This window comes from Xenopus laevis, chromosome 9_10S (genome assembly GCF_017654675.1).
Source record: "Xenopus laevis strain J_2021 chromosome 9_10S, Xenopus_laevis_v10.1, whole genome shotgun sequence".
NCBI classification, from domain to species: domain Eukaryota; kingdom Metazoa; phylum Chordata; class Amphibia; order Anura; family Pipidae; genus Xenopus; species Xenopus laevis.
Genome location: NC_054388.1, coordinates 82,981,553 through 83,007,611, shown reverse-complemented (window position 1 = coordinate 83,007,611; position 26,059 = coordinate 82,981,553). Strand labels below are relative to the sequence as shown.

Sequence of the window (26,059 nt, the reverse complement as noted above, 5' to 3'; positions counted from 1 at the left end):
GGATTGTGAGAACAATGGTTACAGACAACCCAAAGATTACCTACAAAGACCTGCAACATCTTGCTGCAGAAAATCTATGGGATGATTTGAAGCAGGCTGAACCATGCTCAGCAGCCATAAAATTTAACTGAACTGGAGAGATTTTGCACGGACGAATGGTCAAAAATACCGCCATCCAGAATCCAGATATTCATCAAAGGCTATAGGAGGCATCTGGAGTCTGTTACATTTGCAAAAGGAGGCGCAACTAAGTATTGATGTAATATCTCTGTTGGGGTGCCCAAATTTATGCACCTGTCTAATTTAGTTATGATGCATATTTGCTGTTAATCCAATAAACTTTGTGTCACTGCTGAAATATTACTATTTCCATAAGGCATGTTATTTATTAAAAGGAAGTTGCTACTTTGAAAGCTCAGCCAATGATATACAAAATTTAAGAGGGGTTCACAAAAGTTTTCCTATGACTGTAAATATGTGATAATGATGCAATAAGAACTAATGGTTATCAAACATAATACAGTACATTTGGCAACAGAATCATAGACCTGCTGGTTTAGAACTTAGAGGAATAAGGCTAGCTAATGCCAAGCTTTAATTTTTTTTGCCAGCTAAATGTCAATACCACCCAATGTGTTAAACGGGGTGATATGTATAGATACTGGCATTTTCTCTACTAACGTTTACATTTTTTACACCAAAAAGTGACCAACTATACAAGAAAACTGAATAACGACATTTGGCTATGCCAAGCAATGGATTTAAAAATACAATATCAAAAAGATGAAAATGATCATTCAGCGAAACAAGCCTTGCAAAATATACATTGTTTTTTAGATATTGTAAATTCATAATAATGTCAGTAACATTTCCCTTCAAAATGCAAGTAAACTTGTGTATATTCAGCTGCAATTGCTATAAAAATATAAATTTGTCCATTTTATTCTTCCATAGCTTACTAGCTAATTTAAATAACTAGTAGCTATGTGTTATAAAATATCTATATTGATATGAAAATAATGAACTTTAGTGTACCTCAAGTCATAACAGTGTGAAATGCATCAGGGAAAAAATGTACAACCACGTAGCCCATACCCCACATGCAGGCCATATCCTTCTTTACAATATATAGCTAACAAGGGTCAGACTTCAAAATCCACTGACCTCACAGGTATAACTTGAAGTTCTAGCACCATCTTCCCAGCTTCGCATTCTGTTTTTAATTTTTCCACCTACATTTTCTATCACGTCATCTTCTAGACCATTAATTTGTCTCTTCAGCATGCCCTCTCCCACCTCAGAATCTTCAGAGAGCAGTAGGCACTTTTTCAGCCTGTAAACAAATATCATAATTGAGATAACAACATTAATGAGGCTCTGTTGCTGTTGTCATATAGTAGTATATTTCTCTCACTGCAAAAGGGAAATACCATACATTTGCAAATAAACCCTCCCAGTTTACTGGGAGGGTGTAACGTACACCATCAGTGAGCCTGATCTGCTTGGTCAATTTGCCTGACTAAAGAAAAAAAAAGAAATGGAGCTAGGGGTAGAGAGTGGACTCACTGTGCAAGCTGAGAACAACAGAGCCAAGGTTTTGTGTGCCCTCAGCCTTTGTCTCTTAAAACCATGGATAGTTATCCAAGACACACGTCTGTGACCATATCTTTAGAAAGCAAGCACACTGGCATACAAGGCTGCTGTTGCAGGTTAAACCTTTCAAAATGTTTAATTTGGAAGTCCAACGTTTCAGGGCACGCCTCTTTGTCAAGTATATCTTCCCACTGTAAAGGTGTTAGAAACAGGGCCATTTGAAGAAAACATGGGATCTATGGCAAATATACTTAAGACACTCAAAAAAACAGAGCATATAATGTTACACTATATTTAGGCCTCTCCTAAATAGTCTCTCCTAGTCACTCCCTTTGGCCATAATGACCCAGACATGCCAGTAAGATCACTGAAGAAAGTTAATGAGCATTGTATTAAACAAAGGCATGCCAGTAACATCAATTAACAAGATAGATAATGAGCACTGTATTATCCCAAGAAATGATGGAACATTCACTGCAAAAAATGGATAATGAACACTGAATTAACCTCAGTCATGCCAGTAAGATCATATCAGAAAATAATGAACACTTTATTACTCCAGAGATGCCAGTAAGATCAATTTGGAAACAGACAAGGATATTGCATTAACCCAAACATGCTAGTGTGATCACTGGAGAAAAACGGCCTCATTCATATTGCTCTTGAGCTGACCCTGGCTGAAAGTCCCCATCAGCACCCACAACCCTACCTCCAAGTTGGTAACTGAATTTACACACAGAAAAGGATCTGCTGACTTTTGAGTTTACATAGGCAATGCTCGTGTTATTTTGGTCAATGCATAACATGCATTTATCAGTGAACCTCATTTGATACTTGGCTGTCCAGTAAAAACATTCTACAAAAAAAACCTATGATTTTGAACAATGTAGTATTATCAGCAAAAACAGTTACAGGTATGTTATTTATTATCCAGAATGATCTTTGGGCCTTTGGTTTTCTAGATAATTTGGGTCACTATACCTTAAAGGGGAATGATTGCAAAAATGAAAATGTAATATTAGCTTCAGCATACTGAAATAAGAAACTTTATAAATACAATCAATTAAAAACTATCACTTTTGAAATAATCATCTTCAGCATACTGAAATAGGAAACTTTATAAATACAATCAATTAAAAACTCTATCACTTTTGAAATAATCACGTTTATCTTCACTATCCCTCTCTCAGCATCTGTTTCTCTTCAGTCAGGAGTTGGGTGTCAGATGAATGATCCAATATATCTTATAGGGGGATCCTTTTGCCTAGAAGATGTATTAGAGCTCACTATTAAAATCACCAGAAATCTGCTCTCTACAGAGAAAATTTGTGCAAAAAGTAGTTATTTTGTTAGATTGTGTTTGTACTGGAATCAGTTATTTGAATGAGCTCGAATACATCAGCTAGGAAAGGATATATTGGCTCCAACGATCAATTATTGACACCCAACTGCTGCATGAAGACAGAATATAGAGAAACAGATGCTGAGAGAGGAATAGTGAAGATAAACTTAATTGTTTTAGAAATGGTACAGAATTTTTAATTGATTGTATTTGGAAAGTTTCTTACTTCAGTATGAGGGAGCTTATATTAAATTTTCATTTTCACAATAGTTCCCCTTTAAGACTACTGCTGCTCTCAAAATGGCCAAACACACCAAGATCCAGTTGCTTGGCAAGGGGACCAAATTAGTGGATTTGCCTTTGTCTAATTTTTAATTGATTGTATTTAGAAAGTTTCTTACTTCAGTATGAGGAAGCTTATATTACATTTTCACAATAGTTCCCCCTTTAAGACTACTGCTGCTCTCAAAATGGCCAAACACACCAAGATCCAGTAGCTTGGCAAGAGGACCAAATGAGTGGATCTTTGCCTTTGTCTAACCAAGTAACTAGTTAAGGGAACAAAACTCTTTATATTAAAATACCGTACCCCCCTACCCTACATAGACCCCCCTACCTGCTGCCCCCCAGCCTAGCTGTCACCCTCTGTAAACTCTTAGCTTACCCCCTTGTAACAGATTCAGCACATCAGAGTCTACGGGTGCCATCTTCTTCGCTTCGGTAAACTTCGGGTCTTCTTCCAGCGTTCAGCAATTTCCGTGACTTTCGGCACATGTGCAATTGTTAAAATACTGGCAGACTGCTCCAATTGCGCATGTACCGATACAGTGCTTACTTCACGAAGATTACCGAAAAGAAGAAGATGGCACCCGTTCAATAATCAGCACCAACCACCAAAAAAATAAAACCAGATAAAAACCATAAAATACTTTTGTAATTTTAGTAAATGCGGATTATTGTACTAGGATTCAGTATTTCCTTAACATGTATGCCTTAAATTACCCCTCTGTGCCTACTTAATAATTTACTCCACTTTCAACAAAAAAAGATAAAACAGTGGTATGTCTTTTATTTCCCATGAACATCTGAGTACTGGGGTGTTTTCTGAACAAAGATTTTTTAGTGAAGCAGTATTCAGTTGTATAAAATTAAATCAATTGTGAAAAACTGGCTGTGCAAAAATTTGGGTACCCTTGTAATTTTGCTACTTTGAATGCATGTAACTGCTCAATACTGATTACTGGCAACATGAAATTGGTTGGATTAGCTTGTTAAGCCTTGAATTTCATAGGCAGGTGTATCCAATCATCAGAAAAGGTACAGTAATTACAGTAAGGTGGCCGATTGCAAGTTGTGCTTCTGTTCGACTCTCCTCTGAAGAGTGACAGCATGGGATCCTCAAAGCAACTCTCAAAAGATCTGAAAACAAAGATTGTTCAGTATCATGGTTTAGGGGAAGGCTACAAAATGCTATCTCACGTTTAAACCGGCAGTTTCAATGTAATCAGGAAATGGAGGGCCACAGGCACAGTTGCTTTAAAACCCAGGTCTGGCAGGCCAAGAAAAATACAGGAGTGGCATATGCGGAGAATTGTGAGAATGGTTACAGACGACCCAAGGTCACCTCCAAAGACCTGCAAGAACATCTTGCTGCAGATGGCGAATCTGTACATCTAAACACACTTGGAAATCGACAAAGCGAGAAGTACAATATTCTCTAATGCCCGTCACATTCCCCTGACTTGAATATCATTGAAAATCTATGGGATGATTTGAAGCAGGCTGTCCATGCTCAGCAGCCATCAAATTTAACTGAACTGGAGAGATTTTGCATGAACGAATGGTCAAAAATACCCCCATACAGACACTGATCAAAGGCTATAGGAGGCGTCTAGAGGCTGTTACATTTGCAAAAGGAGGCTCAACTAAGTACTGATGTAATATCTATGTGGGGTGCCCAAATTTATGCACCTGTCTAAATTTTATGATGCATATTGCATACTTTCTGTTAATCCAATAAACTTTATGTCACTGCTGAAATACTACTGCTTCCATAAGGCATGTTATATATTGAAAAGAAGTTGCTACTTTGAAAACTCAGCCAATGATAAACAAAACTCCAAAGAATTAAGAGGGGTTCTCAAACGTTTTCATGTATGTATGTATATATATATATATATATATATATATATATATATATATATATATATATATATATATATATATATATATAACCATTATATCCTTACTTTATTTTTTTGGTTTCAAGCCTCTCTCTCTCCAGCTGGGAAAACAGACTACTTGTTCCATGTTTTCTCTTCCTTGGCCTGCCAGGACCTCTTCTTGTCAAATTCATATTCTTCTCATCTTGCTTTTCCCTAAAGATATTTGAACATTACTAATTAAAGGTAAATAAAGGTAAATAAACTTTTAACAAAAAGTTTAATTTTAAAGGGACAATACCAATAGCAGGGCATATATTTTACCCTTATGGGTTCTTGTTTGGTCTGGGGAACATTTTTTTACCTAGCCAAGTTCTACTATATGAATTATATTATATAATTATATATATTATATATGTACTAAGGAATTATGTGGAAACTTTTAGGTGGATAAGACCTTACTCTGCATGTAGCATAGAGTTCTGAGTTGTGCAGAATATCAAGCAAAGACTGTACACCGCAGTACTAAACGTGTTAAAGTCAAATGCCTACACAATAAAATTAATAAATATTGCAGAGATGGATTAAAATTTCTACTGCCCCACAGCTAGGGGTGCCCCCTGACTTGTATTTTACTGGCCTGGCTGGTTAAAATGATGCTTGTTCCCAATGTTATTAAATAGGGAAGAAAGATAAATTTATCGGAAGGCTGGTATTTTTTTTACCAAAAAAGATGGTAAAGATGGCGAGTTAAGAAACGGGACCATTGATCAGGTGGCTATCAGCTCAGCTGTTTGATATCTAGTTTTAAAGGATGAAGTAGAAACTTTAGCTCTTACAGTGAAATGGTTGGCAAGGTTTTCTTGCCTGGGATTTAAGACATATTACATTGGAATACATTCCACTGTACAGCATTTTAAGTATAGGCCAGAAAACACCTTTTTCAAGCAGCACTATTAACTGATGTGTTTTGAAAATAACATTTTTTCCCATGACAGTATTCCTTTAATGTTCTATTTGTTGGCATACATGATCAGATCAATGGAAAGGTTTCCATAGGTGTATGGCCACGGGTAGCTTTTTGTCCATGCAGGTTAAATGGCTGGAGTATGAATGTATGGGTCAGTCCAAGTATTGCCACCCAAGACACTATGGCAGTTATTGAACCAAAAAAGTGGACTGTTTAAATAGTCATGATTTAGGGGGGAGAAAACATAAAAAGCCACCAGAAAAAAAACTCTGCAGTATATTACAACTTTTGAGTATTTCAGACTCATTGACAATTAATAGAACAATGTGTTTTTTTTTTCCATAAAATATTCGACTGAGAATATTCAGTCATGCTTTTTTCTTAAATAAATATGTTCAAGTGAAAACAAAACATTGTTGCTTTTTTTTTTTCTTGACCTTGACAATTAGGCCTCAAAGTCTCAAACATTGGCAAGTTCAGCAGTTTTCTTCTCCTCAAAGTGTATTCTGAAAAAAGCATCACTTTCCTTTATCTTGAGAATTAATTGTTTTAGTATAATACCTTCCTTGGATTCCCAATACAAAGAAAATACTTATGACTTACTCAAAATCCCTTCTTCTTTGTAACTTCACCAGTTCCCTCTGCTTCTGTTTATACATCCTCTGAAGCTCTGCCAGTCTGAGCCTATAGTCAAGTTCCATAGTGTCCATATTCTCAATAGAAGATCTAATGGAAAACTGTACAATGGAACAAAAGTTGTTTTACTGTTAACAACAAGCCGCTTGCAAATCTATCTCAATAATAAATAGGAAAATAAAATGTACATTGTGAAGAACAATACAAATTAATTTAAAAATGATAGAAACAGTTAAAAAGAAGGAAGTTGTGAGATCCTCTGTATAATTATCTGCTAACCTGGTTTACAAAAATGGTAGAAAACAAAACATTTTGCCTTGTCCAGAAACTTGAGGTTTTCATCCCTGGGCACCAAAGGATCATTCTGGAGGATTTTTAGAGCTATTAATTTGAAATGGCTTCCAGATCAGATCATTTTAAGTAAAATAATGTAATATATATTAGGGATGCACCGAATCCACTATTTTGGGTTGGGCCGAACCCCCGAATCCTTCACGAAAGATTTGCCGAATACCGAACCGAATCCGGAATTCTAATTTGCATATGCAAATTAGGATGGGAAAACATTTTTTACTTTCTTGTTTTGTGATAAAAAGTCACTCGATTCCCATTCCCGACGTTAATTTGCATATGCAAATTCGGATTTGGTTGGGCCTGAGCAGAAGGATTCGGGTGAATCCGAATCCTGCTGAAAAAAGCGGAATCCCAAACCGAATCCTGGATTTAGTGCATCCCTAATATATATATATATATATATATATATATATATATATATATATATATATATATATATATATATATATATATATACATATATATATATACATATATATATATACATACATATATATATATACATATATATATATATACATATATATATATATACATATATATATATACATATATATATATATATATATATATATATACACACACACACACACACACACACACACACACACACACACACACACAGGTATGGGACCTATTATTCAGAATGCTCTGGACCTGAGGCTTTCCGGATAATGGGTCTTTCCGTAACACCTTAAGACTACTAGAAAATCATGTAAACATGAAATAAACCCAATAGGCTGGTTCTGCTTCCAATAAGGATTAATTATATTTTAGTTGTTATCAAGTACAAGCTACCGTTTTATTATTACAGAGAAAAAAGAAATTTGGATTATTTGATTACAATGGAGTCTATGGGTGACAGCCTTTCCGTTATCCAGATAACAGATCCCATACATATATACATATATATATATATATACACATACACACACACACACACACACGTTAATAATGCGGTCACAAAATTGTCTATAACAGGGAAACAGGAATATTTGTTTGAGTTATTATACAATTAATTAGAAACAATTTATCATCAATTGTCAGTATTTCAGCATACTGTCCTTTACAGATAATTAATGATGTGCCTGTTATAAGTATGCATTATGCCTACACTGGGTGACCCATTTATAACCAAGTTTATTTTTGGTATAAAATTAATCTCCTTCTTAGGTCAAGTTAAAAGGAGTGTAAATAATTTGCATATGGTCTCTTATGAATACTTGCTCATTTTTCGTATGTCGAAGTTTCACAACTCACTGGTTCAACTTTTTTTTGCATCCAGCTGTACTTTTTGTTAGGGTTTAGCTCTCGAGGCAACTGAATCGATTCAGCTTTCATACAGTCTAATACAGGACATGAGAGAACTTCCATCAACATCTGTGAGCTGGCAGCCAAGAGACTCTCTAACGAGGACTGCAAATGACCGCTTGGCTGGTCTATGATAAGATGAAAAAGATATTAAAAAGTTAAATAGGTGATTCTGAATAATAATTCATACTCTATGCATTGGATTTATATATTTTTTGGATCTTTTAAAGGGATACTGTCATGGGAAAAAAACATTTCAAATTGAATCAGTTAATAGTGCTGCTCCAGCAGAATTCTGCACTGAAATCCATTTCTCAAAAGAGCAAACAGATTTTTTTATATTCAATTTTGAAATCTGACATGGGGCTAGACATATTGTCAATTTCCCAGCTGCCCCAAGTCATGTGACTTGTGCTCTGATAAATAGGGATGCACCGAATCCATTTTGGATTTGGCCAAACCCCTGAATCCTTCGTGAAAGATTAGGCCGAATACCGAACCCTAATTTGCATATGGAAATTAGGAGTTTAAAGGGGAAAATATTTTTTAGTCAAGCAATTTCCCTCCCTGTCCCTAATTTGCATATGCAAATTAGGATTCGGTTCAGCTGGGCAGAAGGATTCGGCCGAATCCGAATTCTGCTGAAAAAGGCAGAATCCTGGCCGAATCCCGAACCGAATCCTGGATTCAGTGCATCCCTACTGATAAACTTTGAACACTCTTTACTGCTGTACTGCGAGTTGGAGTGATATCACCCCCCTCCCTCTTCCCCCCCAGCAGCCAAACAAAAGAACATTGGGAAGGTAACCAGATAACAGCTCCCTAACACAAGATAACAGCTGCCTGGTAGATCTAAAAAACTCTCAATAGTAAAAACCCATGTCCCACTGAGACACATTTAGTTACATTGAGAAGGAAAAACAGCAGCCTGCCAGAAAGCATTTCTCTCCTAAAGTGCAGGCACAAGTCACATGACCAGGGGCAGCTGGGAAATTGACAAAATGTCTAGCCTCATGTCAGATTTCAAAACTGAATATAAAAAAAAATCTGTTTGCTCTTTTGAGAAATGGATTTCAGTGCAGAATTCTGCTGGAGCAGCACTATTAACTGATTCATTTTGAAAAAAATGTTTTTTCCCATGACAGTATCACTTTAAGGATAACAACAGTATAGTTATTTTAAAATAGCATAGAGTTTTAAAATACATTATAGCTGCCACACAAAACAACCTTTAAAACAAGTGCCTCCACTTCTACCGCCATAAGAAACCTGTGGGGGGAACTAATACTCTAATACTCATTTTCAGCATTTAGAGAATCTTACTGTCTGGCGCATGCGCAGTAGGAGCATTTCACCGGTACGGATCTACTGCGCATGCACCAAAAGTCACGGAAAACTTTGTGACTTTTGGCGCATGCGCAGTAGATCCGTACCGATGAAATGCTCCTACTCCGCATGCGCCAAAAACGCCGGTCAAAGCAGGAAGAACGCCGCTTGTGAGAAGATGGCGCCTGTGAACGCCGTGGACTGGACCTACGCAGAGGGGTGAGTAACAAGTTAGGGGCATTTGCCCGGCAGGAATTGTAGGCCAGGGGGCAGGAGGGAGGGGGCAACACAGGGGAGGGGGAGGGATTTTTGCGCCCAGGGGGTTTCCTTCTCCTTTAATGTAGGTTTACAGTCCACATAGGGACTACCAAATGGCCAATCACAGCACTTATTTGGCACCCCAACAACATTTTTCTTGCTAGTGTTGCTCCCTAACTGCTTTTACTTCTGAATGTTGCTCACAGGTTCAAATGGTTGGGGATTGCTGCTCTAGAGATTAAAACTCTGCTTAATAGTTCTCCCACTATTAAGAAAATCTTGGGTTTTGGTTTGAATGCAAGTCTTTTCAGGATTAAGGCAATCAATATTACTTTATGTCTGGGGGAATTCCTTTATGTGCAGGCCTCTGTTTGTGTTGAAACCGAGCCCAGTTCCTTGCATAGGGCAGCCATGGATATCATGATCTTCCCAAAAACCTGTTTAATCTCAGTCCATGTAAGAAGAGAGGATTTTAAATAATGGCTGTTACTAAGCCAGGTTGCTGCCAAACGCCTTGGAAGGTTTTTCAGGCCTGACACATTGCTTTAGCATACAATGCAAGGACAGGATGAATCTTTTAGGAGAAATATGGTTTTAGCTAGGGGACATTTAAAAGTAAACATATTTAGCAGAGACAGCCCAGCATTACTGCCCACTGAAAATGTTTGGTTGTGTGCCTATACAGTGGAATGTAGTTATCAGTATCTCTACTGATAACTACATTCTGTCTGAGTGAAAAGTCAGTGCTGTTGCAAACAACAAATCACAAAAAAATAGAAAAAGGTATCAATAAATATGGCTAATTAACCATAATCTGGAATGTCCAAATTCCCATTCCTTCCTTCCTTCTCATTACAGTCAAGTTGGAAATTACAATCAGTTTCCTGATTTCATACATGTTAATTAAATCCATGCCAAGGACCCCTACAGTAATCGGTTATAGATGTTCTCTAATCATTTTTATGCATTGCAGTTTCCCCAAAATTAAATCCAATTTAAAGGAGCCATTTACTTTCCATATCATTAATGTACAACTCCCAATTGTAGCTGAACTACAAATCTCCAGTATATTCTAAAGGGTTAAAGCATGATGTGAGCTGTAATTCAACAATCAAATAAATTGATGGCTAATCCACCATAATCTGGAATGTCCAAATGCCCTTCCTTCTTCTCATTAAAGTCAAATTGGAAACAGTTAACTTATTTCTTACACATTAATTAAATCCATGCTGAGGACCCCTGCAGTAATTGGTTATAGATGTTCTCTAATCATTTTTATGCATTGTGGTTTCCCCTGAAATCAAATCCAATTTAAAGGAGCTATATACTTAACATACCATTAATGTACAACTACCAAATGTAGCTGGACTACTAATTTCCAGTATATTCTAAAGGGTTAAAGCATGGTGGCAGCTGTAATTCAACAAAAAAATAAATTGATTCTTAAAGCAACGCTGCAAAATAGAACTTTTTTTCCCTAAGTCCTCCAATGCCAGTGGCCTAATTGTTGCATGAATATCCTCCAATAAAAATCCTACTTATTTCTTGGTTTCAGACAATTGCTACCAGTATTCAAAATCCGAACAACGGACTACCACTATATCTGCTGTTTGAGTAAACTGTAAAAGTAGCATACAACATTTGTCAATTTGACCATTAATTCTAGTATTTTAGGATTCAATGAGATGACTCATCTAGTGTTATTTTATCTCACTGGATAAGACTCTGGCATCTGTAATTAAAAATGGGATGTCTTCTTTGGCTAGCAAGTTTTCAGGAAGGCACATGCCCCCTTTAAATGTAATAATTATATGAATTTTTAAAAAGGCACAAGTTGTAATGTTCTGGTGATCTAATTTTGTAATGTAATGTATGAAAAACTTTACACAAATCGCTTACAAAACTTACTCTCAAGTTCTTTTTTTCTTTTTTCCAGTTCAATTTCTGCCATTTCACTAAGAAGGGCAATGCCTTGCAGGAGAACAGGATTTGTATTTATATCAGGCAGAAACAAATTGTCTTTTGGCACCAGAGGACTGGCTTGAGGCATCTCTGATGCAGCAACTAATGCATTCATACCAGCCAAGGGATCCTCAGCTGCTATATCCATAGGCATCGTGCTTGGTAGTTCATATGTACCCTCGTCCATTTCACTAAACTTAATATCAGGAACAGACCTCGTGACAATTGGTACTCCATTTGCACTTTCTTCATTTTTGAGTGTTCTGCAGTCTTTTGTGTCATTTGTTGATGCAAAAAGTTCAGGGCTTTGAGAACTTATGACCAGATTCACTTGGCACTTGGCACTCGGAATAAAAGAGCTGTTGAAATCTGTCTGAGTTGAACATGTTTCTTTTCCAGGTTTAAGGCAGATTACAGAGAAGCACTCGGTTTCACACATGGGTTGCTCTTGATAATTTTCCTCATTAAAGTTTGAAGTTTCATTCTTTTGCCGCAGTTCATGCTCAAATTCAGCATCTTCTGAAGAAATTTCTTCTTCAGTAGAAATACAAATAGTTTTGTGAATTAGGGTCTCTGAATGTAACATGCTATCTGAAGATTGTTCTTTTTCTGCAGAAACAGGGACCTCTGGTTCTAAAAGCTGGTGGTGGTTTGTCTTCACCTCTGTTTGATTAGCATCTGAGAGAGGAAGATCTGAAGTAGAACAGTCTTCATTAGTCCCAGCTGTTGGTTGTACTGTGTAAGGGTGATGTTTTCTAAATGATGGAGAACTAGGTGAGAACTGATATCCTGAGGAAAGATCTGTAAACAAAAAGTGCATATATTATCATATGTTGAAGAGATTATATAATTGGGTATTTGGTTTAAGAAACATCAACCTTTCACAGAAAAATAAAAACATTAAAGGGGATGTGAAGGTATAATAATTAGTGGGTACCAAATGCTAGGCACACCCTCAGTTATTATCTTTTAACTTTTTGTTCTCTTCGGTGGCCACAGGCAAGGTGCTTGTGCACCATAAGGTGAAAGGCTGTACTTTTGCTTCTATCTTTGGCTTTTCACTCTACTGCACATGTGCACCTGGTCTGTAACTTAGAGAAGATCCTGAGAGTGGAATATGGCAAAGTGGCACTCCAAGTCTAGTTACCCAGGGCCAGTACAGTTTTCAGCAAACAGAAGCACTAGCCAGGGTTTCACAGGTAAGCAATTATAATCACTTGTTGGGTGCTTAACATTTTGGGATGACAAAATGATTTCATCCAAGCAGAATACAGTTTATAAAATGCAAAAACTAACAAAATGTTCAGGTAATAATGCACTGCCATAACGGCACAGAATACTTAACCATATACATACTTAAACATATATGATTTTGCATTATTTGTTTTTGTTTTGTGGAGTGTAGCATTATAGCATATCTACAAATGACATAGACATATCTTTTGTATTGGGCCCTACAAGTACAGTTAAGACTGACTTGATGTAAAATACACTACACAAGTGTGGGATAAGAAAGCACAACTGCACCAGGTCACAAATACCAATGTGTTGATCTGGACTAACTATCTGGATATGGAATTCCTTTGATTCTACTCTACACTACAATAATTCAATAAATGACTGACATCTCACACATAGATTGATATTCCTTTTTGTTGGTCATTTGACCTATGAGCTGAATGTTGTATATATACCAGAGAACACCACAGTTTCATTGTAATCAGCTTGAAAAAAGAAGAGTGTAGGAGAAGGAAGAGGAACAACTTTTTATTCCACGCAGTGGTAAACACATTCACTCATTCACTTGATAAAGGGTATTGAACCCGAAACATGTTGTGTTTACCACAGCCTAAAATAAAACGTTGTTTGCAGTAATACTGCTGGAGTTCCTCTTCCTTCTCCTATACTTGGATCTTTTGCAGCAGTTGCAGCACAGAGCAACTATTAAGGAATTGGACGCATATTATTTGGAAAAGCTGTGCTAACCACCATCCCCGTCTTCCATTTGAAAAAGGAACTAAAATGTTCTGAAAGCTTTTTCTATGGTATCACCTTTATAACACTTTTGTTATTTTTTATTTCAAAAGCGTTTCCCTATAACAAAACACAACATAAAGTCATTAATTGCAGGGAGGGCCCATTATGGCAACTAGTATAAGATGTTGGCAACAATTCGGCTGGCCAAATCATAGTTTAAGGAACATAGACATAGAAGCATTAAATGTAAAAGTTTAGGATAAAAAACTCAAAAAATATGACAGAACCTTTGCCTGTGTATTTGTTCTTCTAAATCTTCATAATAAATTGTGTAAAGCCGATCATCTTTAAAATATTGGACTTAAACCCATTTTCTAAAAGTTCTAACTGCAGCATGCGATTTTCCTTGGTTCAAACAGCAAATAAAGTGAGTAGGTAATTGACTGCTATGATAAGATTGATTATATGATGATTTGAGCCAGAAGTCAGTATGTTATGAGGTTTAGGGAGGCTGTTGTGCAAGGTTTCAGGAATTCAGAAAAAACAAAATGAGTCATCTAACCACTTGATGTGCCAAAATAACTGCACCTATAATACAATACATAAGGATACTTGAGAAGTTCTGATGTGAGTGTGCCTGGGGAACTTACCGAAATATCCTGCTGCACTTGCACATTTCTGCTTGAAATGTAAATGTCTGAAGATTTAATTTATTTAACAAATAAAAAAAAAAAACATTCTTCAATCTCTTTCTTTTAAATAGCAATAAAAAAAATATCTGTGCGCAAAACAAAAGTTTAAAATTAATACTATGCATGACATGATAACTATGCCATTCACGGTTTCCTAAACTGAGAAGGATCTACCGGTTTTTGTAGATAACAAGTTGTAAAATTCTGGGCAGTGTCATTCTGTGGCCACTAGGCAAATAAAATTCTGTCTTGCATAAAAAAGGCATTAACCTCAAGGGATAAAAACATAATTATGCCTCTTTATAGGTCCCTGGTAAGGCCACACCTGGAGTATGCAGTGCAGTTTTGGACTCCAGTCCTTAAGAGGGATATAAATGAGCTGGAGAGAGTGCAGAGACTAAGTGCAACTAAATTGGTTAGAGGGATGGAATATTTAAATTATAATAGTAGACGGTCAACGTCGGGGTTGTTTTCTCTGGAAAAAAGGGGCTTGCGAGGGGACATGTTTACTCTTTACAAGTACATAAGAGGACGTTATAGACAAATAGCAGGGAACCTTTTTACCCATAAAGAGGATCACCGCACCAGAGCCCACCCCTTTAGACTAGAAGAAAAGAACTTTCATTTGATACAGCATAGGTGGTTCTTCACAGTGAGGATAGTGCGGTTGTGGAATGCACTGCCGGGTGATGTTGTAATGGCTTTTGTGATACTAAATTCTATAGTTAGTATAGATATTGGTATATATAATTTTGTGAGTGTATGGAGGGGTGTGTATATGAATACTGGGTTTGATTTGGAGGAGTTGATTTGAGTTGAACTTGATGGACTGTCTTTTTTTAAACCTGATTTAAAGGGATCCTGTCATCGGAAAACATGTTTTTTTCAAAACGCATCAGTTAATAGTGCTACTCCAGCAGAATTCTGCACTGAAATCCATTTCTCAAAAGAGCAAACATTTTTTTATATTCAATTTTGAAATCTGACATGGGTCTAGACATTTTGTCAATTTCCCAGCTGCCCCTGGTCATGTGACTTGTGCCTGCACTTTAGGAGAGAAATGCTTTATGGCAAGCTGCTGTTTTTCCTTCTCAAAGTAACTGAATGTGTCTCAGTGGGACATGGGTTTTTACTATTGAGTGTTGTTCTTAGATCTACCAGGCAGCTGCTATCTTGTGTTAGGGAGCTGTTATCTGGTTACCTTCCCATTGTTATTTTGTTGGGGGGAAAAGGGAGGGGTGATATCACTCTAACTTGCAGTACAGCAGTAAAGAGTGATTGAAGTTTATCAGAGCACAAGTCACATGACTTGGGGCAGCTGGGAAATTGACAAAATGTCTAGCCCCATGTCAGATTTCAATATTGAATATAAAAAAATCTGTTTGCTCTTTTGAGAAATGGATTTCAGTGCAGAATTCTGCTGGAGCAGCACTATTAACTGATTCATTTTGAATTTTTTTTGTTCCCATAACATTATCCCTTTAAGTATGTAACTATGTAACTATGTAACTGGCATAAACCTTTGCAAGTCCACTTAAATTCAATTACCATATGCAAAAAGTTGGCATACATTTATAAGCTAACTGGAAATTCTATAGAAGCCATCTACCTGTGAGTAAACCTCTAAATGGGGAAGTGCTGTCCTTCTCCATATCTGTGCTGTTCTTTTCTGCTTCCTCTTCACAAATGTCCTCTGTAAAAGCAGTGGATGGCAGAGGAGACCCAGGAGGAGGGGTGGAAGGGTGGGAACTTGTAAGATATTCATATTGTTCCTCTTGGGTTGGGCCTTCTTGTTTGTGCTCTGATTTTGGGATTGCTTTTGGTGACAAAGGAGGAGAGCTGAGTGATTTACTGTAAGAAGATGGAACAGATGGTAAAAGGACAGTTCGTTTTAACAGATCTGGATGGGACTGCAACCTCTGTTTACAGGTTCCTGTATTCTGCTTTGCAATTTTATTTTCCACTTCTGTCTGCTGTCCATAAACTTTAAAGCTTTCCTGTAAAAAAAAAATATTGGAGATAATTAATGCTAAAATGTAAGCATTTATTTTAGTTCAGTAAGTCAAGCTTTAGTTATGTTTTTGTTTTTTTGTTTTTTTAAATCATACCCCAGTATATGCACAGTTCCAACAAAGGCCTGAACAACAGATATTTGGTAGGTTTGATTTTTTTTTTCATCTGTGTGTTGATACAGTCCTTCGTCTGAAAGCCTGCATAGCAGCAATTACTATCTGATGGTTGATTTGAGGGCCAAATGATTGGATTAGCCATATATTACCCAAATCAGGGAAATATACACTCATTTGACAACCTAGCCAAAATAGTAATGTATGGTCAGCTAAGGCTAATTTACTAATCTGCTATACAAGTTTAAACAGAGGGTAGAAAGGAATTTCAGGTTTTTCAGCTCCCCACTTCAGAAGTCATCGATTAAAATCTCAATGCTGCAGATCTCATTACAAATTATTTCTGTTTTTTTTTAGACAGACTTTAATCTTTAGCCACCCATGCCATGTACATTTTACAGTCTTGATGCATGTTAATGGTAATAAACCTTTAAATATTAAGGATGGAATGTAAGCGAAATAGCATGAATAAGGTAAAACATTACTTGAACTAATATTGAAAAGTAGATACTACATTCAGTTTACATTCTATATTCGGTGTAAGCTTGTTGGAAACAGTTTAAAATACGTCTGTAGATAAGCAAGCTTTCTTTATTGATATAAATGGTAGCATATTATTTCTGCATACATACCACTAGGGGGGGAGTTCTCTGCAGATCTAGAGCATCAAGGTGTGCAGTTCTTTGCAATTCTAATGCATCCAACTGTTCACTTCTCTGGAGTTCCAAAGCATCTAATTGAACACTTCTCTGCAGTTCCAAGGCATCTAACTGGGCACTCCTCTGCAGCTCTAGCGCATGTGCTGCCTGCTGCTGCAGCATATACAGTTCATGCTGTCGTAAAATTTGCTGCTGGGATAAGAACTGAAGCTGATGTGCATGCTGAAGAGAGCTACGAGACGGTGAATACATAGCTTGCCAAAGAGCTGAAGACCTATCCAGAAGTTCTACAGCAATCAAAAAAATCAAAGAAAGTCAACAGTTTTAAAGAAATACTACTATTAAAGGCATTGTTGTGCCCTTTTTTTCAGTTCAGTTGTTCATCAATAATACTTTTTTCAATTGCTTTCTGTGTTATTTTTTACCGGTTTTCAAAAATGTAAGTTTAAAATGTAATGTTCCTGTGTCAGTCTGGCAGTTCAGTAATTCAGGTGCATATTCTGAACTGTTACAATTTGCTACACTAGCGGATTCATTTCTTAGCAGCATCTGTAAAATATTAGTAAATATTTGATCAATTTTAACAGCTGTCTTTAATTAAAGGAATTCTGCTCAGCAGGGCCAAACATAATAAATATATCAACTCGTGAAACTTCAATTTTAGAAAAACGGTCACAAAGAGAAATTGGAATGAAAAAAGTCTATTTCTGGTGAACTATTTAAAAACAACAGAACCAAACAGTGTTGGAAGGTGACCACCTTTAAAAATATAATACAGTACTATTATACCCAAATATAAAATTTAGCCTAATGAATAAAAATGCCGTGCTAAGCACCTTTCCAATGTCGTCTTCATTTTTAAATGTAATTGCTATTGAAAGCAGTATCTGTTTTCTATTGCCATTGTCAATTTCCATTACATGTACTATTGAAAATGTAGCAGCAACCAGCTCTCCTTTAGCCAAGACTGCAGTTCCCATAATACCTTAACAGTACCTGTAGTTACCGGTAGGATAAGCAGTGCAGAGAATTACAGAATGTTAGTAAAGAGGCCAAATCATGTATAAATAATTATCTTAGTTACATACCAAAGTGTGATAGCTGCTCAGATGGAACAACCACAATCTGACCAGTCTGTGGATCTCTTACAAACTGATAAGCAGATGGGAGAGAGGAAGTTATTCCAGGAGTGAATGCAGCGCCTAATCCGTGATGCAGTGTTTGATGGGAAAAACCTGAAAGCAAATCAAGAAGGTATAAAAGACATTACAGGTGTGAAAATTACATGAAAAGAAAATTCCTTAAGTTTGTAAGCCCACTGACAGACCCATTCAAAAAGGTTTAGATATCGATCTTTACAACTGGAAAGGATATATATTAAAGGAACAGTAATACCAAAAACTGAAATGTCTTAAGAAACTTTAATGTCTTAAAGAAATGACAATACAATGTAATGTCACCCAGCATAGGTAGAACGGGTGTGTTTGCTTCAGAAACATAACTATAGTTTATATAAACAAGCTGCTGGGCAGCCATTCAAGCACAGTAGATAACAGATAAGCTCTGTAGTATACAATGGGATTCTTCAGAATTTATCTGCTGTGTATCCAGTGCCTTTTTTCCTTTTTCAGCTTTGAATGGCTGCCCCCATGGCTACACAACAGCTTGTTTATATAAACTATAGTAGAGTTTGTGAAGCAAACACATCAGTTTTAACAGTGCAGCACAACAGTACATTATATTTTCATTACTTTAAAAAACATAATTTGGTGGTGTTACTGTTCCTTTAGGACTGAGTTTGATGTACGTTTTATTTCAGAAGCCATACTACATACAAACAAAAAATAAATAACATGAGTATGTCTAACAACATTTTCCAAATTAATCGTACACAAACATTTTAAGCAGATAAATTAAAACAAAGCAAGAAGCCCGATTGAGGACTAGATAAGATATTAACCAAATTACAGCATACCATAAGGGTGACCTGTGAGCCACATAGGTGGGGTAGTTCCTCTATGAAACCAGGATTGTGCTGCTAATTGCGGAGTGGAATCGGTTGGCCAGTGCCCAGTGTTGGTCAAAGCTGGACCTCCAGTTACCATAAGGTTAGGATTTAATCCATTTGCACCACTTCCAGAAGGATGGATCCGTGAAAAATCTGAAAAGTCCTTCCTTTCCCTGTTCAGAAAAAAACCCAAAACTGCATTAGAGCCTTTCCTAAGATATAAAATTTGTAAGAAGTATTACCCTAAGGCCTTTATGTACTCAGTATTATGTTCTAAGACACCTATTAGTCTTAAAAGAATATCGAGGACTCTACACTGCCAACGCAGGGCTTGTTGGTGGTTGTTAACCTAGTGTTCCAGTCTCCCAAATAGAGGTATGTGTACGGAATATTTCGTATTAAAGGGGTTGTTCACCTTCCAAACACTTTTTTCAGTTCAGTTGTTTTCAGATTGTTTCCCAGAAATAAAGACTTTTTTCAATTACTTTCCATTGTTTATTTTTTACTGTTTTTCCAAAATCTAAGTTTAAAGTTGAATGTTCCAACTATTGTATCAGTTCTAACAGCTGCCTTTAATGAATCAGGGATTCTGCTCAGCAGGGACAAAGATCAGAAATGTATCAATTTACAACAGTTTACAGAGTCAGCAACCCCCTCCCAGCGCTTCTTTAGAAGGCGAAAAATTACACTGTACACTTCAATATTAGAAAAACTGTGACACTAAGAAAATAGAAAGTCATTGGAAAAAGTAGTTATTTCTGGTGATCAATCTGAACTAACAACAACAACAACTAGTTGTTTGAAGGTGAACAACCCAAGATAGGTTTTATTGACTCAAGGTGGACTAAGGGCTCTTTGGAAGCAAGGCTTTATTATAATCTGTATCTTGAGACTATGGTATGCCTAATACATGTAAAAATCTATGAAGGACTTAAGTTTATGTTTAGTATGTTATAGAATGATCAACTCTAATCAATTTTTCAGTTGACCTTTTTAATTTTTTTTCCCAGTTTTTTTTTTTTTTTAAATATTTGCCTTTTATTCTGACTCTTTCCAGCTTTCAAATGGGGATAACTAACCCCATCCCATCTAAAAGCCAAATTCTCTTTAAATGAAAACTATACCCCCAAAATACTTTAAGCAACAGATCCAATTAATGGCATATTAAAGAATCTTACCAAACTGGTGTGTGCAATGAGGTTGTGACCACAAAATTCACAGACAAATACAAGAGGTCCTCTGCACTCAACCCATTATCAATATATTAAGATGGTCCCCAGTGGATTGAAAAGCGTCAATGTCCTAAGTTGCTGTGATGCAGTAAAGTATTGCATTTGCTTTAATCAGACATTTTGCCGTGAGTGCTTTCTTTTGTGAGAGATATATATATATATATATATATATATATATATATATATATATATATATATATATATATATATATATATATATATATATATATATATATATATATAGTAGAAGGAGAACCAGCACACACTGTAATCATTTAAAGTGAAGTCTTTATTTGCACAACGTGTTACATGTCAATCCGACGTTTCGGTCCCTCCTGGGGACCTTTTTCAAGGATTATGATTTCTTAACCATTCTTCAGAGAATATGAATGAGATATATATATATATATATATATATATATATATATATATATATATATATATATATATATATATATATATATATATATATATATATATATATATATATATATATATAAATAATATATATAACCCAGTTGTCCAAAAGTTCGATGATCCAATACACCACTCCGGTTCTTATATGGACACCAGGCCGCCCTGGACGGTTATGATTATGGGTGCAGGCTGCCCTCTGAAGTACCATTGTTTCCCTAACGGACCAAGTCATGAACTGATTACTATGGGGACCATATTTACATTATCACAGTGACTTTTTATTTATTTTTTATATTGTGTATTTTTTGTTTTTTATGTCTTATTAAGTGAATAGATAATTTGAATTCCTGATGTAGGAATCATTTATATATTTTTATACACAGCAAGGGTTACCACTCACAAGGCTATTATAATATGTTTGCACAGCACATAAGGGTTTTAATCAGGGTTAATACCACTGGGGTTAACAATTTATAGACTTGGTAACTTTTTAATGGATTTATATTTTTGGCAAACTTAAAGTGCGCATCTGTATGTGGAGATTTATGCCCCCCTTAGTACTGACTTTTTTGATACATCACTGTCCCAGCACCAAAAGGTGGTTAATGGTTATTTTTTATAATAGAGGGAAAATGTTGCAACTTTTAAAACACATTATGGACACCTGGTTTAGTCCGAGGATCATTATATTAGTTCATTAAAGGAACAGTTCAGTGTAAAAATTGGGTAAATAGCCAAACATGTAGAGAGACTGGTGTGAATGGGTATCTAACAGAACAGAACACAACTTCCTTCTTTTCAGCTCTTTAACGGTTAGTTATCCAGTGACACTAAATGGTTCGCATAGAACATAACTGTCCAATGAGTTTGCAATGGATGCTTAGCATGCAGGTCAGATTCAAAAGGAAAAAGTTGTGACCCATGTGGCCCCCCTCAAGTCACTGATTGGTTACCAGGTAGTAACCAATCAGTGGAAAGCAAGAGAGCTGAAAAGCAGGGAGTAGTGTTCTGGCTGTTATGTAAGATATACCATCACTCCAACTTTTATAGATTACATTTTTGGCTCAATAACTATGCTGAAAACATTTTCTTTTTTGCACAGCCTGTCTTTTTTATACTAAACAATTCCTTTCAGACCAATTTTAGCTAAACAGGCAGATCAATGTCTTTTAAAGAGAAACAAACAGGGCTGTGGTAAACACTGACATAGGGACAAATTCTTGTTTTTTTTTTCTAGTCTTACAAATGACTAGATAACTTGGTACCATTCAGCCCATGAATTTCCAACCGTTCATAGCTTTTCTTATTTTATTAGAACAATGTCTTTATTCCCCAGATCGTTCATCACTGACCCAGACAGAAATCCTGGTGCCAGAAGAATTTCGATTTGGAGAAGTTGAAGAGACCATTGAAGAGAACTACCCATTGAGTTCAGTTATCCTGATGGTGTTTCTATTGGCAGTTGTCATTGAGTGGACTGTTCGCCATTACTGGAGACATCACTACAGGAGGAGGTTGGGTTGGGCCGATCTTATTACATTCATGATCTTCACGGCACTTATTTATATCCATCATGCATCACTGGAGTTCCATGAAGGAATAGATATATATGATGATGAAGATGATGAGACTGAGAAGAACTTCCTATTCTATCTCTGTTCTCCTGGTATTTATCTGTGGATTATTCATTGACTGGTATTCCAGTTACACCACTAAGGAGCACACTGGTGTTTCTCCCAGACAGACCAGCCACAGGAAGCTTCTAGAAGAGAGCCTCTTGGTTGATGAAGGCTTACTAGGAGAAGATGAACTGGAACAACGTCTTCCACAGAAAAGTCTTAAAATATTTACTGGTACTTGGAATATGAATGGGAAAAAGGATCTTCCAGACAGACTGGAAGATTTCCTATTTCCATCGGGTGCCGAGTCTGCCCCCACAGGCAAGAATGGGAATACCATATTCAGCGGACACTGGGTCATCGTTATGTCTTGCTCCACTCAGAAGCTCACGGTGTCCTGTACCTGTCGCTGCTTATCAGACGAGATCTCATGTGGTTCTGCTCTGCAGTTGAATGTGCAACCGTCACCACCAGACTCTTCCCAATAATCAAGACTAAAGGGGCTGTGGCTGCTTCATTTACATTCTTTGGAACATTTCATCTTCATCAATGCCCACTTTGCGGCAGGAGATTCCAAAGTGAAAAAAAGGATCCAGAACTACCAGAAGATCATCAAAGACCTGCAGCTCCCTAGAAACTTTCCTGACACAAACCCGATTTACTCCGATCAAGACGATGTGACCAGTCGATTTGACAAGGTCTTCTGGTTCGGGGACTTCAATTTCCGCTTGAGCAAGAGTCGGAGTGAAGTAGATTCCATCCTAGAGAACCTTCCAGACAATGACATGAGGTCCCTCATGCAGCACGACCAGCTGTCAGCAGAGGTGACTAAAGGTTCTCTATTCAAAGGATTTAAAGAAGGCAAAATCCATTTCCGTCCCACATATAGATTTAACATCGGATCTGATGTCTATGACACCAGTCAGAAACAGAGGACGGCTTCATACACCGACCGAGTGATGCACAAGAGCTGGCATGAGGACAACATCCATGTTCTCAAATATGGCTCTTGTCCACTTATGAGACAATCGGACCACAAACCTGTTTTTTGGGCTATTCAGAGTAGAGTCCTGCGCGGGTCCAGTTTTTTGGGACCCGTACCAGGCCCATACCCGCAACCTGCAATCCGGACCCGCAATCTTACCTGCTTGGAATCGCTACCCGACCCTAGCCGCAAGTACCTTATCCGCAACCCGCTGACCATCAAGAATCAGGAAGTGCTGCCATTGTAAACCGGAAGTGACATCATCGGAAGTAGACCAGAAAAGGGGAGTAAATATGCCTATTGAGAAGACCCGCAGCAAAACCTGCAGAACCGCCGACCCGCGTCTTTACCCGCACCCAGAACTTCTCCCCTCAACCCGCAAGGTACCGCAGGTTTTTGCGGGTAACCCGCAGGTAACCGACCCGCTGCAGGACTCTAATTCAGAGTGTGGATACGACCGGGGTCACATGTCATTCCTTTGAGAGAACTTTATTTGATGGAACTAAAAAACATCAAGTGAGAAGAACTGACAGTGAAGGCAAAAAACTAGGAACCTCAAAATTTATATTTTTATATGAAAAATATTTAATAAAAGAAATCTAAAAAAATTACATTTGTGTAATCATTGTATTTGTAGCGACACAATATTGTGAAGGTTACCATGGGAAAAGCAGTATAACTAGAGGCCTGTGGGAGGGGGTATATAAAATTATGACGTTTATGTGGTCAGGTGAAGGAAAAACTAAAGCAAAGGCAGGGAGGTGATGTTACTGATATAGCTTTCCAGTCCCTCTCCACTGACCCCGCTACCAAAAAAGCTGAATATGGGTAACATTAATACCTCCAGGTTACTCATAGCAGAACATTGGTTACATGAATGCCCCTAGTTTACTCACAGCAGAACATTGGTTAGATGAATACCCCTAGTTTACTCACATGCAGAACATGGGTTACATGAATACCCCCAGGTTACTCACAGCAGAACATGGGATACATGAATACCCCAAGGTTACTCACAGCAGAACATGGGTTACATGAATACCCCCAGGTTACTCACAGCAGAACATGGGTTACATTAATACCCCGTTCACTCACAGCAAAATATGGGTTACATTAATACCCCCATTTACTCAGAGCAGAATAAAGGTTTCAGTAATACCACACAGTTTACTCAAAGGAGAACATTGGTTATATGAATACACCCCATTTACTCACAGCATAACATAGGTTACATTAATACCCCAGGTTACTCACAGCATAACATGGGTTACATTAATACCCCCATTTAATCACATCAGAACATGGGTTACATTAATACCCCCGTTTACTTCAGTAATGTGTTGGCCTGAAAGATCGCAGAAATATGACCTAAATGGTGGAACTCTTGGTAACATGCTTGGTTACAGGGGGCTATATCGAACATATATTGTATAAAGTTAGAGATTAAAACATACAGAAATCAATAGGCACAGGACAGACAGCTTTTTTAAAAAAAAGTTTTTTTTTTAAATTTTGGCTCTAGGAGCAATGGAATACCACAGTGTGTGGTTCATTCCAACTGTTTTGATTCCTAAAGATTTGGTACTTAACATCATTATTCATGTCATGTGATCCCTGAGGGAGGACACAGACCATCACAAAATGGTAGCGCAAAGATCTAAAAAGGCAATATTTACTGCCAAAAAAAAAAAAAAATTCCACTACAGATTGCAATATTACCCCACATTCCCATCATTTAAGCAACCTTACTTCTTTACTTACCGAAGCAGCTTTTCTTGCTCACTGTCCAACCTGCCCACCAAAAGACGATCCTCTCTGTGCCGAACCCGTTCATGACCATTCTCCTCTGCCTGTTCTGGCCCTTTAAAGAGAAAGAAATACGTTCATTAAAATGTTGGCTCCCATTAAGTTCCGAGCCCTTGAAGCATCTGCTTTTGAGGCAATGTTAACTTTAAGCCATGCAATCTTACATGCACACACACATTTTGAGGCCAGCACAATTTTGTGCAAAAAACAGAGGCTTGTGAGCAACAGATTGCTCTTAGATTTAAAGTAGAAGCGTATTTTTCAATTCCAGACTTGGAGAAAAGTTTCAGTTGCATTAAAAACAGGTGTACTGCCAAACAGAAGCTCCTGCAGCTGCTAATTCACATAGGGCTATACAAAATAGCCAATCAAATTCTTTATTTGGACCCCCCCGGAACTTTTCCCATGCTTGTGTTGCTCCCCAACTCTTTTTACAATTGAATGTGGCTCACAGGTAAAAAAAAAAAAAGTTTGGAGACCCCTGTTTTAAAGGCTTCTTAAATGGCTAAAAACACATTTTATACATAGGTATAAAAACTCAGTCACGATAGCATTCTGAATACATTCCATTCCCTGTTACATCTATACACATGATAAGCACAATGAGGCTCTTTATATGGGTGT

General features: G+C 37.1%; 1 protein-coding gene across 1 annotated transcript in view; it reads right to left on the bottom strand.

The window, feature by feature from the left end:
- The window catches only part of tnrc18.S (zinc finger protein 469 S homeolog), a 102,360-nt gene that overhangs the window by 38,535 nt on the left and 37,766 nt on the right, over window positions 1-26,059 (bottom strand). Inside the window, exons 6-15 of the mRNA XM_041579208.1 lie at window positions 25,391-25,490; window positions 19,344-19,549; window positions 18,457-18,603; window positions 17,342-17,655; window positions 16,193-16,580; window positions 11,861-12,715; window positions 8,318-8,496; window positions 6,671-6,804; window positions 5,185-5,313; window positions 1,165-1,333 (exon numbers count right to left, since the gene is read on the bottom strand). Coding sequence (XP_041435142.1) covers window positions 1,165-1,333; window positions 5,185-5,313; window positions 6,671-6,804; window positions 8,318-8,496; window positions 11,861-12,715; window positions 16,193-16,580; window positions 17,342-17,655; window positions 18,457-18,603; window positions 19,344-19,549; window positions 25,391-25,490 — 2,621 coding nt within the window. The remainder of the gene's footprint in view (window positions 1-1,164; window positions 1,334-5,184; window positions 5,314-6,670; window positions 6,805-8,317; window positions 8,497-11,860; window positions 12,716-16,192; window positions 16,581-17,341; window positions 17,656-18,456; window positions 18,604-19,343; window positions 19,550-25,390; window positions 25,491-26,059) is intronic.